This window comes from Protopterus annectens, chromosome 2.part0 (genome assembly GCF_019279795.1).
Source record: "Protopterus annectens isolate FY-2018-M chromosome 2.part0, PAN1.0, whole genome shotgun sequence".
Taxonomy (NCBI): Eukaryota; Metazoa; Chordata; order Ceratodontiformes; family Protopteridae; genus Protopterus; species Protopterus annectens.
Genome location: NC_056728.1, coordinates 1,827,435,232 through 1,827,455,719, shown reverse-complemented (window position 1 = coordinate 1,827,455,719; position 20,488 = coordinate 1,827,435,232). Strand labels below are relative to the sequence as shown.

Here is a 20,488-nt window from a genome sequence, read left to right as displayed (position 1 = left end):
AGAGAATCTTCTGGATCATCCAAAAATTGTGGAGGAGGAGGTGGTGTAGGCCATTCTATTTCTGTGACATCATTTGAAATTGAAGCTCCTAACTTTCCACTGCTCTCTTTTTGATTGTTAATCTGGAAATCAGCAGAACTATTTTCATTTTGTATGTCGTTTTTGCAGGGATCTAGAACAATTGTAGTGTTGAGGTTTGCCAGGTCCACTTCGAGTTCATTCACAACTTTTTCCGTAAGAACATCTATGTTCTTGGAAATTTTGGAGTCCGGGCAATCACTAGAATGTTCTTTCATGCTTGTTGAATGCAAACTATTCACATATTTGGGGATGGTCAAGTCAGCTTTTGTTTCATTCTCCATAATTTCATTCAGACTTTCATACAGTTGATTGATTACAACTTCAGTAAAGCCATCTTTCTTAACTTCACTTTTTGGAATGGCTGGCAGTGCTCTTAGCTGTGGTGACCCAGGCTCAGCAATGACATTGACAAAAGTTCTAGACACCCATGTATCTTCATCAGTAGCAGCAGGATCAGCTTTATCTGTAATGACACCCATCTCTGAAGGTGTTACATTTGTTTGCCCTTTAATAGAACCATTAGAGTTCATTTGTATTCCTTGCCTTTGTAGTGCATCCACTTCTTCTAGATTTTCTTGCACAACTGAGCCATTTATCTTTATGTTTGTCTGTGTTGCTGGATTACTAGAGTTTAAGTTATCTGAAAAGATGCAAAGCACATATATTATAAATGATCTAGTATCTTAATGACATAATTAGGTCCAACCAAACAAACAAACAAAAAAAAAGATTCTGTATACAATGCCACAACAATGCACCATTATGTCATAACAACAGAAGAGGCTCAGCTCACACTGTGACTGATGTTACTGCTTTACAGTGTAACTGCAACCAACCAAAGTCTGAGGACAGTTAAGTACAATATGTCAGTCTTATGATTCAGATGTTTCTGCAGTTTTTGGCTGTCATTAAAGATCAAACAAACTATGTTAAAATTACTGTGTAGTACAAATAGACATGATGGTCAAAGGTACAAACAGAAATGTGAACAAGAGCATAACACAGCAGAAATCTTAGCAATCTGTACTTAAAGGTAATGTTTAATAAAGGCAACAGCCAGTATTGTATACCATGGTCAAATCCAAATCAGGTACATCTCTGATATATGAATCAGGCATGTTTTTCACAAGATGTCATGGTAACCTGGAGACACTCTTAGGAATATTGCAAACATTTTATTAGCCTGCAGAAGGTTCACTAAAATACTGGCCCAGCCAATAAAAAGAGGTTCTCTCTGTGGGCAATTGCAATTGAAGTAGTATTGCATTAACAGTAAGAAAAAGAACTGTGCACAGTAGTATTTTAGGAATTATTCCAAAGCAAACCTCCTACTACTGAGTAAAACCCTGGCAAAATTTCAAACTCCCAAACTCTGTAAACTCAGCTACCTATGCAGAATTGTTCACAGGAACCATTTACCATCATGTAGACAACTGCAATGAGGCAGCTGTATCTACCTGAAATAAGTGCAGGACTAGTTAAAGAGCAAGCCATCCTGGTAGAATCCCATCAAAGAAAATAAGCAACTCAGAGAGTCTTATGAAGACCACCAAAGCCAAATCTGATGTATAGATAGCTTCACAGACAAAGGAACCCACAAGGCCATCTTTAGCTATGGCCACAACCTCAAAAGTAATACACAACAGTGTGCTGAACTAATTGCAAATGGAACCACCTGTACGACACCAGAGGTTATATCAAACATACGGAATGATACGGTTTGCTCCAATTTCACTCTTTTTTTTCCCACCTGACACCTCTGAAGACATTCCCTCAACTATAACTCCTCCCACAATGACTAGCAAACATATGTGGATAGTGGCTTGCTGTATAGTGTCAACAGCACCCCATTTTAGCTTGTAAATCTGTTCCCTTAACACAGATTCTAATAACCTGCAGAAGACTGCCAGTGTTTCATCTACTAAGCAACAGAAAAAATGAAAAGGACCATAAAAGTACAACTTCAGTTTGAAGTATTATTGTAGCCTATGGCAGAACAACCCACAGAACTAGTGAAATGTTTGACCAAGACTTTACTGGTGATCAAACATTACAAAGGGAATTGCTTTAAAGCTAGCCAATGTGCTGAATGAACTAACCACTATCTTTTATTACTTGGCACTCACTGACAAAAGCTTCCATAAACTTTTCCAGAAAATCATTAGCTCAGGAAACTAACTAGGTATTGAAATGTGTGTCCATCTTCCTGCTGATTTCCCAAGCACCCTTACAAATTAGTGTAATATATATATATATATATATATATATATATATATATATATATATATATATATAATAATAAAAAATTGAGAAAATGTAGCATTATTAAATAAGGACAGCCTGCAAAGACAAACGAACAAATGACTAATGCTTTCAAGTTTGATCAGTAAAATCAAAAAATGAACAAAGTTAGTTAAGATACAATAAAATAAACACCAGCTACATTCAATGCAGATAAAACCTAAAAGGTCTAAACAGACATTTGTTTAACAGCAAATTGATGACTCTTCAAGATTTTATCAGCAGTGCTAGTCCTTTCCATAACTGCTCCTTCCAAAGGAATACCTGCATAATCAGAAATGGATCTTGAGAATCGAGTTCATATCAGTACTGACAAGTACAGGGGAGGTTCTACATCAGTGCAATGGGGAAAGTAACTCACAACTGAGAAAAAGTACAGCTACAAGAGATGCAAGCCACTTTATCAAAACAAATAGGGTCATTATCTCACCGACAGCCTTCTAGAAATGATCAAACTCCTAAGGGAGCAGATGAAATCAACAAACAAAATCCAATGACCAAACAACCAGTGCATCCAGAGGGCTCCCTAGACAAAAGCACTGTAGTCAAAATACATAAATTCCCTGCATCAGCTTATCCAAGAACAAACAGCCAGACTGCCAGGAAATGGCAAAATGTTGTAGTTCCAAATAGCAGAACAGACCTCTCACATCAAGCAAGTAACAACAGATTAAGTTACAGTATGGTGAAAGTGTTTTAACACTGAACTAAAATACATGTGAAAAATCTAAATTGCAGTAACAGCAGCTCTAATATAGAAGCCCATAAGTTTGGGCACAAAAAAAATACAGTGAACGGTGCTAGTGTCGAAAAGCGCTGATCTGCAGCCATCTTCAGACTTTGGTAAAAGACAGTAAAATGCCAGATGTAAACTCTGTGTCATAGAGACTGAAGGAAGTTGAAGATCAGAGCAAATCAGATTATGCAGCATATGGGCTTACTGATACTTTTAAAATAGGTGACAGATACTCTTAAAAATAAGTGACAGATACTCTTAAATCAGGTGACAGAACACTTTGGCGTTGAAAGGGTTTACAAAGCATGCATAACCAAAAGCCAACAAAATCTAGTGCATACTTGAAGTTTGATGTTTTATGTCTGTCATGTTCAAAAAAATAGGCAGTTCTCAGAAAGACAGGATACTTAGGGCTATTCAAATAAATAGCACTACTGGAGGATATTTCTATTAAAACTATACAGTATTTGTATTAAATGTTAAAGAGCCTTCATTACATTCAAGTAATTTTAACAAAACAGCATGTGGTACTTCTTATTGCATCTTGTTTTGTGGAGATTAATATGTAACAATACAAGCACTCAATCATACCACTATGTAGATTTAGCCATTTTGCTTCTCCAGCCAGTAAGTATAGTCCTGTAATTTATTCAAATGACTACAAAATGTTGTGCAAATAAAAAAAATTAAAATCACACTGAAAAGTTTTGTCTTCATCCCACACCAAAAACAGTAGACAGTATCTGATGGTATAATTTTTATCATGCAGGCATTCTGAAAAATGAGCACGGGAACATGAAAGGACCATTCAGATGAGCCAACTGTTAAGTATTGATATGTTTCTTTAATTAGGCAATGGAGAAGGTGTTTACCTAATGCATTTGTAAGTGTTATCATGTGACTGCATTATGCTGTCATGGGCTCTATTTATTCCACTGTAAAAAAATACTAAGAATACATTTTAATGATTTTACTGCATATTATTAAAAACATATGATAAACAAGCAATAACAGCTTTATTCTGCTGATGGGGATGGATCAGAAATGTAATTAAATTAATTTATATGTTATTATTTCAAGGAACAACTCACAGAGCAAACAATGGCACGGACACTGTCTACAGACAGACAAGAAGGCAATATGTGCTAACCGCTTAACCAAAAATCATTGCCTTATCTGCTGCTCCATGAAGGTGCCAGAAGGAAGGAGATACTTTCATAATACCACATACAAAGAAGTCCTCAGGAAAAAAATGAGCATGCAAAAATAAGGTGTTTTTGTGTCTATTGGTGTCTGCCTTTCCCCAGCAGGGGTAATGTCCTCCCTCATGTTATGTGTCAGCAGTGGTTTTTTTTTTTTTTCATTTTGTATCACCAGCTTAGCTGTGTAAAATATATGGAAAGTGTTCTAAAGGACAATGAGATACAGTAATGACACTGACAGATGTGATAAGGGATCAGATATCTTTGGCTTTCCTATATGAATTGAATGTGGCACTTCAATGGTGAAAATAAAATTGATCTGACCTGCTAATGAGCTTCATCCTATAATGCTGAGATTGATTCCCTCAGTCTCCTTTTGTCTATCATATAACTAAGTATCGCTACAGCAATCAGTGTGGGGGACACTAACCATCACTGCATACTAGATACATGTCATAATGGCACTTCAACTAGTATGGGGATTGGGGCTGGGGAAATGCTAGACACCAGGGATTCTAGAAATCTGCCTTAGCAGCACATAAACTACTATAGCAATTGGGGGCTAGAGGGAACTATGAAAGGAAGCAATGCAGGGTGAGAGATAGGGGACTGCGGTGTCTGTGTCCATGTGTTTGGATGTGTACCTGTATAAGTGGGAGACTGAATGTGGAGGAGAATGCCAGTGCCTAGATCAGCAGCAGTTTACTACCCTGACGGCTGATCTTCAAGTTGCCATAGTAACTGTTATTCAGAGATATGCAACTTAGCTGATAATTTGGTCTTATTTCATTATGGCTAACATGTCTCTGAATCATAAATGAGTTCATTATGTGACCATACTAGGCCCTTTAATGTATCCACAGGAAGGTTTTTATGATACACTGTCCACTTTCTGACCCTTAAGCTATTTATCACTTATAAATAGTTCCAAGGAAATTTTCTCTGATATTTACAATCCTTGCTTATTTAACCAAACAACTTGAATTCAAGGATTGCCTACTTAATGAAATTAATGAATACATGGCCCTAAATAACAATAACATGGATGATGAAACAATTATGGGATTATTTAATGGTTTAGCTGCATGGGAAAATTAAAAACTGGTGTTGTAAAAACATAAGAAATGGAGCAAATATATGGAATTATTAGAAAATAAACTAAACTTGAAAACATTAAATTACAAAAAAGACATAAAGAAAACACTGAAAAGTCAAAGCGATAACCAAAATAATATCAAGGGGTACTGCTGTATAAATCTGATCCAGCTTTAGAAAAAGTCATTCATATGCATCTACCCCAGGGGCATGCATAGATTAGCCAATAGGTCTAAGTTACTCAAGAAAGCTAATCAGATTAAACATATTCTAAATCCTGACACAAGTAAGTAAACTTGACTTAGAAGAAATGCTATTAATATTCAGTAAACATTATGAAAGGCTAAATAAAAATAGAACAACAGGGTGAAGAAAATAAATACATTTCTACTTTGTGATATTGATAAAACCGATTTTCCAAAAGAGGAGACTATTAATAAAAGATAGTTCAATAAATGAATTCAAAACAGCAAATGAAGGATCTTAAAATAATAAATTTCCTGGTTTAGAAAGATTAATTCCAGAAATAAACAACTACCTCAGAATACAATTTTATTGTTAAAGAAGATATTTTTAGCAATAAAGAAAGATAAAAACAATTTGCCATCCTGGATCTATATGCTGACATTACAAATTCTGAAACCAGGTAAGGATCCCAGGGTCAATATCATGGTGTCGAACAATAAAAAGAGCAAATCCTTTTTTTTGAACACTAAAAACCTAAACCAGTAAATGTTGAACACACAGAACTCACTGCTCTGCAAAAAAAAAACAAAAAAAAAACAAATGCAAACACAAAATAAAGTGGGGGGCTTCACTTACTTAAATATATCAACTCCAAGATAGCACCACAGTGGAGGAAATGGCAAAGTCCTGAAAACGGCCCAGCGATTTTTTTCCCTGGGAAAAAGTTGCTGTTTCGTATGTTCGGCATTCAGTGCTTTCAACTTTTGATGTTCGATAAAAGAGCCAGGATCATGACCTTTGTTCCCCATATAGAACAATATCATTAAATAATGGCTACAAAATATTTGTTCTGTTGTATTACATTCCACAGACTGAAAGAAATACCCTTTTTCCTAATATATGTAGATAAAGCCAGTTTCATAACCAACAGACAAATCAAGACAATATTTATTTACTTATTTATTATTCATTTATTTATTTATTTGACATTTGTTAACCAGGTCAGTACAACTGGGTCAGAGGCCCATTTTCAGTTGAGACCCAAGGAGAAAAGCTCCAAAATACAGACAATTTTAGGTACATAAGATTAACATTCTAGTAAAAAAGAAAAGCTCCAAAATACAGACAATTGAAGGTGCATGAGATTTACATGCAAGTAAAAAAGAAATTAATAATACATAAGCTATAGTTAACAAAATAACTCTAATACAAAATGAAAAAGCTAAAGTGAAGAGTAATACTCATAATTTTTTTTTCATGAAAGGATGAGCAGCAAAGGACCTAACATAGAGAGAGCAATTGATTATATGGATTAAGTAAAACAGACAGAAGTATTTAGACCTGGGAAAGTCTTGTGGTGAATGTAGTAGGGGAAGGGATCATTTTGGAAAAAGACTGTGAGTAAAGGGAGGAGGCTAAAGAGGTAGTATAGTAAACAGTATGCGAGGTAGGATTCATTAGTATAGTAGATTAGGTGGGGTCATTACAGGAGCAGGACTTGGTTTTTAGCATGTGAAGTTCAAGTTCTTTTTTGAAGAGTTTGGTATGGGAAATAGATCTAATGTGTGCAGGGTTCTAGGCTTGTGCTATAGTGAATTTGTAAAGTAGCTTACCAATGTTTTTGTGAGGTTGGTCAACGTCAAGTAGTAACTGGCTAGAGGTGCAGAGAGTACAATTAGGGGTGTAGGAGGAGACCAGGGTGGAGAGGGAAGGGCAGGAGGAAGGTTTGTGTAGTGCAGCAAGAGTGATTTGAAGCTGGAATAGAAGGAGTTGTTGGGGGAACTCCAGCCATTGGAGTGAGTTTAGAGCAAGGCAGTGATGGGAGTTGCAAGGAACATTACTGACAAATCTAGCTATTTTGTGGCATGTTTGTTGTAGTTTGGACAGGGTTGTAGATTGTATGTTAGTTAGGATAGGGGCAGCATAGAGAAGGGAGGGGAGAAGGAAAGCATGAGCTAGGGAAAGTCTAGAGTTAGTTGTTAGAATGTTTTTATTTCAATACAGTAGGCCAAGTTTTTGGTGTTTTTTTATGCTTTGAAGGATATGTAGATTAAATTTTAGTTCATCATCAATGATGGTACCTAGGAGCCTTGTGTGGGGTTCAGGTTGAGTAATTGTGTTATTAAAGGAAGTAATGACAAAGGTTGGCTTGTGTTGAGAGAGGAGTTTAGTTTTTTGGGGTTTCAAATAAATTCATTATTGGACAGCCACCGTTCAATGGATAGAAAGGTGTCTTGTGTTTGAGCATGGAGTTCTGAGATGTTATTGGAGATGGAGATGAGAGTGGAATTGGCGTATTGAATTAGAGAGGATTGATTGCAGGCTGTATGTAGTTCATTTTAAAAATGTTAAATAGGAGGGGACCAAGGATGGAACCTTGGGGCACACCAGATATGACAGGAAGGGAGGAGGAACAGGAGGATAGCCATTTGACAGACTGTAATCTATTTGAAGTAACTGGTGAACCAGGTCAGGGAGGGAGTAGAGATACTGAGGTTAGCAAGTTTAGATAAAAAGATAGGGTAGGAAACAGTGTCAAAGGGTTTGGTTGAGGAAAAGACAGAATACAAGTTGGTTGTTATCTCTGGCTTCTGCTACAGTATGAGTGAAAGATAAGAGGGCTGTAGCTGTGCTGTGGTTAGGCCGGAAGCCATGTTGAGTGGGTGTGAGAAGGTTTTCTTGTAGGAGAAAGTTTAGTAGCTGAGTATGAATGCATTTTTCACGTATTTTAGATAGGGGGAAAGGATGGCTATGGGGCTGTAGTTGGATGGGTCAGTAGAATTTCCTCCTTTATGCAGTGGGATGGTAAAGTAGGATTTTCAGATATTAGGGATGGTAGCTTCTTGAATAGATCTATTAATAAGCAGGGATACAGGGTAGACTATGGAACTGGCAGTTAGTTTGAGGAATGTAGGAGGGAGATTATCACAGAATTTTAAATCCCTAGAATTGTATGGGCTTCCTGTGGATCCATACCTTAAATGAAAATCAGACCCTGTATTTCACATAAATTTAAATTAAACAAAAGAACTAACCAAGACTGCCCTCTTACTCCCCTTTGTTTGCATTGGTAATAGAGGCCTTGTCAAACTTTAAAAGAAATAAAAACATTGAAGATTTCAATATCAATGATTGCTGTTATAAAATAACATATTATTTGCCAGTGACATGCTTTTGATGGTAGAAGATGTTAATAATTCTATTAAAGAAATACATGAAAATGAATTATTCTGAAATTATAACTAAAATGAAGTTTAAGAATTAAATATCAGAATTTTTTAACAACTGAAACAGATGAATATACTCTTAAACAAATGCAAACTGAGTTTGTTAAAATCTCGCATTAAATATCTGGGTATATTTTAAATGATAATATAGATACCGTTATAAACTATATTTTTAATAAAATTATTGGATAAATTATTAAAATAACAAAATGTAATAACATGTTCTTCACATTTAAATATTGAGTACTGGTCATTAAAATAAATTTGTACCTAAAATGTTACATATTATTAACTATAGAGCATTAATATCAGGAGAAACACATTTAAAATTAAATTATATATTATCACATTTTAAAGTATTCATAAAGACACAAATCTGCCAATAGATATGCAATAATGTAATAATGGGGGCATTAAACTATCTGAAATTATTGCATATTTACAGGCCTCAATATTAAAAACTATTTTATACTGGTTAGATTCAATCATTTTTAAAATTCATCTTTAAGACCTACATTTTCTTCCATGGATATTATAAATAACAAGATACTTTGGATCATAAAAACTACTTTAGTGGTCATCTTTCTAATAAGTTAACTAACTCAAATTATATTAATACTTTAATGAAATCATTTAGAAATTATATATATATATATATATATATATATATATATATATATATATATATATAGGGTTCTTATCACGTAGTCGAACTTTTACAAGTTCGAACCACATATGGTCAAGACCATACATTTGAATTTGTAAAAGTTTGAGCATTTGAACGGAGATCTCTATAAGCAGAGGTTTCCATTCACTTCAATGTGGTGTGATCTCAGAGTTGGTATATTTAAGTAGCGGGGGGGGGTGTGGGGGTGCATGGGGGCTTGCCCCCCTGCTTACAACAGTTTATTGTTTTGTCCGTTGTGTTTTTATTTTTTTTACATAGTCGAAGTTCTGCAACTTTGAACATAATGGTTCGACCATTAGGTGTTCAGAGTTATGGAATTTTGACTATCTGATATAGACCAATAGATATATATATATATATATATATATATATATATACATGAGTTGACTTCTCTTGTTCAAAATTGCACTTGTTTGAACAAGAGAAGATCGAGAGCCACTTTAGCGAAAATGCACTTAACCAAAAGTGCAATTTTGTGAAACTCACTTTACCGAGCCACAGCAGGGTGGGGGCAAGGAAATATATCTTTTCTCCACTGTAGTGCAATCTCGGAGTTAGTATATTTAAGTATAAAAAATAACAGCTTACTTCACTGGTCACACTATCTAAAGGGAACAAGCATAGATTATGTCAGACTGAACTATACAAACAAACTGGATTTTAGTGTATAATATCAAATCAAAAATAAAACAAAAAATAATAATGACAGACTTTGAAAATAAAAACTATCCTAAGCTATTATAATACACTTTTATGGTTAATAATATGAATTATATAAACTAATTTTAGAGTCAGGTATTAAAGAAGTTGACAAATTTTGAAATTCATTAAATAATATAACTTAAATTAAGCTCATAATGATCATAACAATGAACATATTTTATGACAAGTAGGACTGAGAACAACTAGTACTTCTTGAAAACTATTTAAGATATTTCTTGCTCCACACAAGATTCATAACATTTACAAAATTAATGAAATATTTAGGAGATATGGGAAATCTGCAACAGTACATGACTACATTAAATGTTATAAATGTGAGAAAAATATGAATTATTGGAAAGGCATAAAATACTTTTTAAAAGCTCTTTGGACTAATAAATACACAACAGCTGAGTATAATTTATTAACAAATGCTCTGGTTACTGGTTATATTAATCCATCATAATATCACTTATTGTGGACACTTTTGGCAGTAGCAAGAAAGGTGTTTACAATAAATTGGAAAAAGGTTTCTCCACCTAAATTAACTGAATTTATTTGAATTGTCACTATTGTGTGCCATAATGAAATAAGTTCCATCAAACTAAGAACAATAAATAATAAAGTAAACTTTAAATATTGATTAAAATTAATAACATTGTTAGAAAAATACAACTGACTATCCACCAGAATTAATTTTAAATAGTTAATAATCAATAACTGGATGATACATGTGCAGTTTTTATGTCTATAAACTATAAATAGATTGTTCATATGCCAAGTATAAAAAAGTTTAAAAAAAAAGAAAGGAAAGGAACAGGTTACATAGAAGTAACTATACATGCAAAACAATGTACAGATGGAGGAGTAGAAATTCAAGGAAGGCAGAACTTGGACAATTTATGTCATGTTGAAGTGAAAGAAACTAGAAAAGAAAAAGGCATGTATGCATAATGCATGAAAATGAAAAAAGGTTTGTAATTGTTTGTCTTCTTTTCAATTTAAGTATGTGTAGACATGTTATGACTAATTATATGTGAATTTAATAGCGGTATCCTCTCCAAACATCATGCTCGTGTATATTGAAAGAAACGTGTTTGATTATGGAAAAACACAGAAAAGTCTGGAACAGATGTTATAAGCTTTAAGCAGTAATAGCTTTCTGAAATAAATGAAAGGCTTTAAAAAATTAATTTAACATTCTAGTTTTATCTGATGCAGAATATTACAGAATATTAAGAAGCAAATGGTTGTTTTCATATCTAGTTTGATAAACCTGATCCAATGCCAATAATTATAGTGTCTGAAAATTAAAGCCCTAGTGCTACCCCAGTGCTGGGAAATAAGAAAGTGAATAACGGCAACAAATATAAGAAGACATTACAAGTTAGTGAGAGATGTGACAAAGTGCCACCCAGTAACTAGACAGAGACAGTTCCACTGTATAGGGAAGACTGTTTATTTAACTAAGGAGATGGGATATGTACAAGCTCTCTACTGGTTAATATATTTCTTGCCTACCTCAAAAAAGTACAATCATATTTTTCTCTGACATTTTGTCTCCATGACATCATATGATGATTATTGCCTTGCCCTTGTCTTCTTTGACCACTCCCATGCAGCATTAAAGTTAAAGGTAATATACAGAACAAATGCATCACACCACATATGCTCTCAACTTAAACTCATCAGTATTAAACAAACCAAAGCAAAAAATAGGGTCCTTGAGAGTCAGTAACACATCTGAATAGGGCAGCTAATGCAAAATGTGATTAAATCCTGTAATAAACAAATGTCAGCAGATGTGTTCCAGGTGTTTCATGTCAAGCACTTCCTGCTCTAGTAAGTATGTAATCATGCTGCTAGGCATGATGGGATGCTACAGAAGATGTCTGAATCCTGAGCATCATGCACATTCAAATCTAGCATTTTACTTTTAATTTTTAGATGTTAAAATCTAAGGAGTTTTGATACATTGGCCCACATTCCACAACTCATGTATATGCTGCATGTGGCAGCTACTTCTCCTGCACTTTCTGAAGACAGAAAAAAACTATCAGCATGGTGTTTAAATATGTTACAGCATTTCATTTCCATCATCTGCATGGTTTCACCCATGAGCTGTATAAAATTGTTTCGATTTCAATAATTCAATGACTAAAGTTTGACACACTACAGCTCAGTACTCTGAAGTGAGATCACTAAGTAAAGAAGTAATAGGGAAACAATAGTTTGTTGTTTTTTCACTCTTAAAGTATTTGTGTTGCAGAAGGGCAATACCCTTTTGTATCACCACCTCTGCTAATTAAATAAATTAACTCCAACATCACTATATCTAAGATATATATTCAATAAGTGAATCTTACATGATTCCTTGATCTCAGTCTTTAAAGACAAAACAAACAAATTGCACATTTGAGCTTGACACCCCATTTCATCTTGTCTTTGTCTTACATCCTTGTTTTGGAGACTTCACACTCGAGATAATCTCTTGATTTTTATTAGAAACTTAGTTTTCAGCTTCAGATGACAGTTACTAATGGACCATAAGCAAATCCCATTATAAAGAATAAGTTTGTCTGCCAATGATATACTCGAATCTTCTAAATTCACTAAAAAAGTACCTGCTATGCAAGTGCAATCATTTACCAATAAAAGTTGGTCTTTTTAAGAAAAATCAATTAGTTAATCTTTACACCTCAGAATTATCTTCCATTTATTCTCCCAGTAAAGCCGATATAGTCACCAGTCAAATTCACTATTTAACCTTTTAAACAATTCTGCATAGCTGCCATACCTTCAAACTGAAACCTCTTTTCCATTAACTTTCAACACTTCACAGGCTGAGGTGAGCTCTCAGATGGTCACTTGTTAACAATTACTTTCCAGGTAGTGTCTATAATGGCCCAGCTAAGTGGATAGTTAAATAGTTAAATTGTTTTTTTGCCCTTGTGTCTGTGGAACATTGTCATTGACCATGATCTCTGTCCACTCATGCCATTCAGTGTAAGAAACAGTTACTGCATGACCATCAAGTAGGAAGCCATAAGGGTATTTTTGATATGCAGCTGCAATATCTCCTTGCATGCTTCGTTGTGTATGTATGGATTGGATGGTTCTTGAGGTCTTCACTCATTCCAGCAAGTTATGTAGTACCTCCAGTAACCAACTACCTCACCCCATTCAAACAAACAGACCCTACTAGATCTTCAGTCCTCAGTGGGGATGCATTAATTGGAGCCACACCCCACTGTATGCCTCTTGCCCCAATGAGGTAAGCAGATGTCACCTCTTTACTTCTCTAACTCCCCAGCTAGTTCCTTCAGTGCCCAGGTAACTCCTGTACATGAATTTCCAGATTACTAGTCAGAGCTTCAGCCTATTATGGAATGGAACCAACAGATTGAATAGTTTTACTAGATAGCTCAAAGTCAAGAAGACTGATCAAGAATAAAGCAGGTACAATTCAAAACTGCTCTCCCCATATCTTCTGACATATCTGTACTACATCTATCAATTGCCCTACTAAATTCTCATATCATAAAGACATGGTCCAGAGACCCCGTGTTTGAACCTCCATACATACTCAACTTGAGTCCACAGTCCCAAACAAAGTGATGAACCAAGGTGAAGAAGCCCCTCTGCATAAAGTCTCCAGGATACAGAATTTAGCCTGGGACTGACAGAAACTCTCTCAGAAGACTTACGTGGTTCAGTTTCAGTTCCCACTACCACCCATGTTTAAATGAATGACTTGCTGTACAGTTGAAATCACAGTTAATTTCTGGAAGGTTCCAAACAGCATATCAACGTTCATCTTTTTCTGTTTTGAGTGACTGTAGTTTATCATTAACTAAATGCATTAACACCAGCTCCACAGTAACACCTGACAGTGATTCTGCATCATACCTTTTAAATAACCAGATTTTTGCAGAATGTCCAGATTTTTGCATCATATTTTCAGTCTGTTCCTCATACAATTCATCTGTTTCTATCAAATCACTGAGGAACCGAGGTCACTAAGTAATGAATACATTTGAGTTATAGATTTCATATCCTTCAGGAAATGCAAGCAAACAGAAATGCTGTTGTTCTAGCAACATTCTAAGTTTATAAAAGCAATATTTAAAATCTCTCCCTATTTTCCGGGCCTTTTCCCCTATTATTTTAGGCTTAATCCAGATTTCTTGCCCAAAGAGGTTGAGAGGATTGTTCTGTATGTTGCCGTCATTTACAAATAGGAAATTAATTAATAAAATCAGCACAGACTAAAATTCATATCTATTAAATCCAATACAGCCAAAGTGCAAAAATACAGTTAGAATTTTATTCTTTAGAAGAAAATTGTGTTACAATGTAATCATACTTTCACATAAATACTATGCAGTGAACATAACTGTGGGCACATAATCCACAGTATGCAAAATATATTTATGTAGCTGGGCATGCGCATGGTGATGCATCTAAACACGAGGTGACTGTGGCAAATTGTATTATGACTTCAAGCCAAGGACTATTTTATTTACTCTTAGACTCAGAGCTTTACTGAAATAATTAGGAGAGCTACCAAGACACTGTCACTCGCACACATGCACGGCTTATCTCAACTGCTCTTTCTGGGACACATTATTCTTTGGGTATAGCACTCCATTTTTTGCAGCTATGGCAAAGGTATCAGAATAAGTCATCACAGAGGTTACAATTTTGCTTTGATCACATTTTAAAGACAAGCTTGGAACTTTGTTATGGCTGAAAGCAAATTACAGTATCAACCTTCATTCCACCGCATGCTTCAGTAAGTCATCATTGCATCTGCTACCAATTCTAAAACATCTGTTAATGTTGAGTAGCTCTGTTGCTCAAATAAGCTTCTTGTGGCTGGTTATATATAGAGCCAAAAGCAAGTCTTGTTTTGCAGTCAGCAAGTCTTGTTTTACTTTTTATACCAGAAAAGGGCTACATTAGGATCACCTGCTAACTTAGCAATCATTAGCCAGAGACAAACACTGAACACAAGTAGCAGAAGATGATCTGTAGTGCAGACGAAATCAGAACACCAGTATGACACATTGCTGGTGTCACTTTATTGTACCATTTGCACCATTGTTTGCAAAATGATTTATAATGCCACTGTTTGTATTTTATATCATTATTAGTCTCAGTAATGTAATGACTATGCCAGCTATGATGAATGATATTATTTTCCAGTGAATATGAGTTCTTTCTCCTCAGTGTATAAAAGGACTGCACAACTTAACAACCACATAACACTCTAAGACCAAGGCGTCAGGATAATGCAGACATGTCTGACTTAGGGCTACAAAGACTTGGTCTTAATCTATCTCACTGAATGGCCACAAAGTAAGATGGTGCCATGGAGAATGCTTAACTGGTACATGCTTATAGCACTACTGTCAAAAAAGTGACAAGTATCAAATTACAGAGAATTCCAGGTTAATTGGTACAGTGGGTTACAGTCAAACAAATAACATTAACTTCTTGGGGTCTATAAAATGAATTGCAACAGTATAAAGTGAGGCTAGTGAGAAGTACATGCTGGCTTACTTGGGATGTGGAAATACATCAATTGCCTTTACATTAGTGTTTTTTTTTGCTGGAACTATCAGAATGGGGTGTCCTATAATACAAAGTTTTACATGAAGGAGAATAAAACAGAGACAGAACACAGTATTACAAGAAACAGATGGGAGTCTTACATAATGACTCATGCTCAAGTGGAGTATCAAGAAAATCCAGGTCAGAAAGGAGTAGATCACATTGATTACATGCCCCAAATATGCCGGAATATTTGAGTATATGAAGTTAAACTGACATAAAATTGTGAGGTATGAAAGCAGCTAGCTTCATACTTTTGTGGTCCCCTAGCAAAGCTTGCATAGTCAAGGGCACCCAGAAATACTGATGAGTCAGAAGCCCCAGTTGTAATTAATTGCACCATAATTAACAATGCTGAGACAGCCTGCATAATGAGCATTATAGGGCCTAGAATAGAACTAGTGAAATCATGCAGCCACAAGGAGCTAAAGGGAACTGATATACTTGGACAATATATTCAAAAATCTGGATTTGTGCCTAATTATCTTATCATTTGCATTAGAACTGTACTGTTCTGACTTAAATAAATAATGCTATATAAGCTAACCTGCTTTGATTGAACAATCATGGTCACTGGCATACTGAAGTGAAGACAGTGCAGGGTTATTGCAGGGTAATAAACATATGCAAAGACACATTTCACAGGACTCCACAGAAGTGTGCTTGGCTGTATCGGCATGCCAGATGCAACACAGCTCTCAGCTGTGGAAGCAGGATGCCCAGGCATCTCTAACAGTAGTAGGAGCAAAGAGCCTCATAAAAATAATATACAGTCATATTTAGATATACGACTAATACATGTAACTCCATACCAGTTACAGAAAGAATCAGTTCTGGTCAGCTCTGGCTATTTTCAAAGACTGAAACAATACTAATTTCATGAGCTTTAATCTTCTTTTGACTTAGGAATGGGGTCCATTCCTGTCATGTTGCTAGAAACCCAGAAGACTTGGAGAAATTAAACTGAGAGAAATTGTCACTTTCACCCTGACATACTAAAGACTTGTAATTTTTCATCTTCTTTGGGGGATATCGCCGCATGAATACCTATGCAGTAGAAGTGAAAACTATTAGACATGATATAATCTTTATTTTTATTACAAGTTGCTCATATGTTATCCTTAGCCACATGCAACAAGACAAAATAATTCAATGAAACACCACATACATTTTGACCTTTGTAACCATATCTCTCAATTTCTTTGCTTAAGAACTCTGGACAAAACTTAATATAACAGGTAAGCAAAGTTCCAAAATCAAGGACAATTTTAAAATTTTATTCTCATGCACTTAAAAAGTCAACAGAACTGGTTGTACATCAACATGCACTTTTGGAACAATAATAAATATGAGACTCTACTGTCCAGCATTATTGACTGACTGTAATCCAGAACGATTCACCAGAAAATCAAAAATTTTATGAGTGACAGGACAAAATATTGGACAAAATTAGGGAAGTTCTGCAAAATCAGGGGCATTTCAGAGGTACACTTCTAGCTGACAAATTGCTGTAAATTAATCACCTCCACTGATAATGTGAAATTTTCTCTAACATTTATTCACTTTAATAATTTATCTATTGTTAGCTAATTTCATTTGGGTTAGGAATGGGTTTGCATATCCGCAAACTAATAACTAAACATCTTTACTCCGTTATTAGCAATCTACACGATTTTAAATGAGTCGCTTTACCATTACTTATGCTAAAATTTCCTGCATAGACTGACTGTCTCCTGCTGCTGTGATTGTTTATCTCTGCCCCCTCATCTTCCCTCCCACCCTCAATTCCCCAGCCACCTCTGGACCCTTATATTGTTTCCCTCTTAACTCCTACAATTTAGTACATATTACTCACTCCACTCCCATTTACGCATGCATGCCTTTCGAACGCCGTGGTTGGGTAGAGTTTGAAAGACATGCATGCATAAATGGGCACACCTTCGTTGAAGGTTGAACGTCGAGCTGGCACCTCGGTGTTTCGTAAAAAATCTACTGCCAATCATTAGCGGACCGGAGTTCCGCTGTGGCGACCCCTTACCAGGAAAAAGCCGAAAGACAAACAACAACTCACTCCTTAAAGACATATACATTAAAAAACCTCTTCCAATTTATATCCTCTGTCAATTCCTGCTGCATGCAGCCCATTCTATAGACTTAAGACTTTCTTTACAGACATTCGCAACCCACTTTTTTCCATACACACTCCTGCTTAACAACACCTTTATCCATTCATTCACTATTTTACAAGGCCTTTCAGCAGATAGGAATGACCTGCAGGCCTTTGGTTTGGCTGATTTAAGTGGGACTATGGTTGATGCAAATACTAGGGATCCAGTCGATTTGTGTAAGTTATCATTCAGTAAGTTAACAAAAAGCATGAAAATGCTTCGAACTAATGTATAGCGTTCAAAACTGTTTAAAGCTTATCAGGCCAAAAATATTACCCCTAGGGGATTGAGAATACAGATCCAGCCGCTGGTGGGTCACATTGATGAGATTTTGGCTGAAGAGTGGGAAAAGGCACAACAGAGTGCCTCTGTGGGCTTTGTTAACATATTATCCTCTTATTATGAACGCATGATTGATGTCAACATAGCTGAGGTTAAGTTTTTGTGTGAGGAAGTAAAAGCATATGAGGGGGAACCTATTATATGATATGCTTATTTATTGCAGCTTGAAAAACAGTTGAAAGATAAAAAAATTAGAAATTTAACAGAGATATGGGGGACTATCAGTGGGGAAACCTTTTGGTTCTAAGAGGAGTGTTAAATTTACTGTTTAAACACCATTACATCGGCACATAAAAAGAAAAGGCCTAGGTCCATTCTTAAAAAGCCTAAAAGTATTTATAGTAGCACTTCGGGTGAGGAATCTTCAGCCACAGATATAAAATGTACCAACAATCAGGGGTCATCTGCCCCAAAAAAGCAACGTAGTGCTGACCACCCTTTAGGGTATGGTAAACACAGGGGTGGACGAAAGCACAGAAAAATAGAGAGTGTGGAAACTTTGCTTCAGGTATGATACCTTGTTAAATAATTATTACAATGTTCATAATATTTCTTCTGTTCAATTAACAGAGGTGGAGCAACAACTTTTGAATAAAGGCTTAATGTCCCTGTTTTTATTTTTGTTGATGAAGACATTATTGCGAATGATATTGTGGCATTTTGTCGGTTGCTTAATCTTATATTATATTTTGGTAATCAGGATCAGTCTCAAAAATCTACTGATTTTAGATTTTGGAAGTCTACTTTTCACCCCCAATGAATAAACACGTTTCTATTTTTCAAGATTCAGTGCTTAAGGATCTACATTTTAGGATGAGCCAGTCTAGAATATTGAGTCATAACTTGTCAGCTAGTAAACAACAGGCATTGATTAAATTAAAAAATAATAAAAATCTGGTGGTTGTAATGAATTTGACTTCCTATTTTTCTGAGGCACAAACACAATAAATGGATGCCAGATATTATATGCACATGCCACTTGACCCTACCCATAGATTCAAAAGAGAAGTTGATATATTTCTTCAACAGGCTGTAGAAGAAGGAATTATTATGCAATCAGTAGCACAACAGCTAATAGTTACAAATCTGCAAAGGCGGTATTCATATTTATTGCAGAAGATCCATAAGAACTTGGATAAGCCATAGGAGAGACAGATTGTGTCTGGTATTGATTCTCTTACAAAACCTCTTTCAGTGTTCCTAACACAATATCTACAACCTTTATTAAAATTAGTAGGATCCAGGATTCAGGACACCACTCAATTCCTTAAAATAATATTAGATATGCAGTTGGATCCCGATTGGCTGTTATGCACATTAGATGTCACCTCCTTCTATATGAACATACCTCACCTGGCAGGTCTGCAAGCACTGCAGTATTGGTTAGACAGGGCTGACATATACCCTTCTGAATTTAATGCTGTATTGATATGTTTGGCCAAACATGTTCTGTCCAAAAATGTGTTTTATTTTCAGGGTGAATGTTATTGGCAGGTACAAGGTACTGCTGTGGGGGCCTCCTTTGCACCCATATATGCTGATTTATTTATGGGGTTCCTGGAAGAACATTTGATTTATGATAGTAATCATAACATTTTTATGGGGGAACTAGATATTTGGAGACGTTATCTTGATGACTGTTGGATGGTATGGCGAGCGGATAAAAGTTATTTATTGGAGTTTGTCCAATATCTCAATGAAAATAAATGGGGGAACTAGATATTTGGAGACGTTACCTTGATGACTGTTGGATGGTATAGCGAGTGGATAAAAGTTATTTATTGGAGTTAGTCCAATATCTCAATGAAAATAAATGGGGCATAGAGTTTACATTGTGATTCCAAACAAATTAATTTTTTTGGATGTTACGGTTGTTAGGAATCCTGATGATCCTCTTAGCTCACATGTTTTTCAGAAATATCCCCAATATAATAATTTATTGTTTGCTACCGGCCTGCATCCATGGCACATAATTAAAAACATACCCAAGTCTCAACTTTTGCATATTAAGCGCATTTGTTCTACCAGGGATAGCTATGATGTCTACCAGCACGACTTAATTCATAGGTTTCAGGAAAGGGGCTATGGATATCGTAATATTATATCTGCCAGTAACTGGGTTTCTAAACAGGACAGATCGGATC

At 35.5% G+C, this 20,488-nt stretch overlaps 1 protein-coding gene across 3 annotated transcripts in view; it reads right to left on the bottom strand.

Moving 5' to 3' along the window:
* The window catches only part of LOC122793646, a 1,742,332-nt gene that overhangs the window by 449,674 nt on the left and 1,272,170 nt on the right, over positions 1–20,488 (bottom strand). For all 3 annotated transcript variants that reach the window (XM_044061857.1, XM_044061859.1, XM_044061858.1), the window contains one exon: positions 1–721. This exon is cut by the window's left edge and continues 262 nt beyond it. In XM_044061857.1, the coding sequence (XP_043917792.1) occupies positions 1–721 (721 nt within the window). The remainder of the gene's footprint in view (positions 722–20,488) is intronic.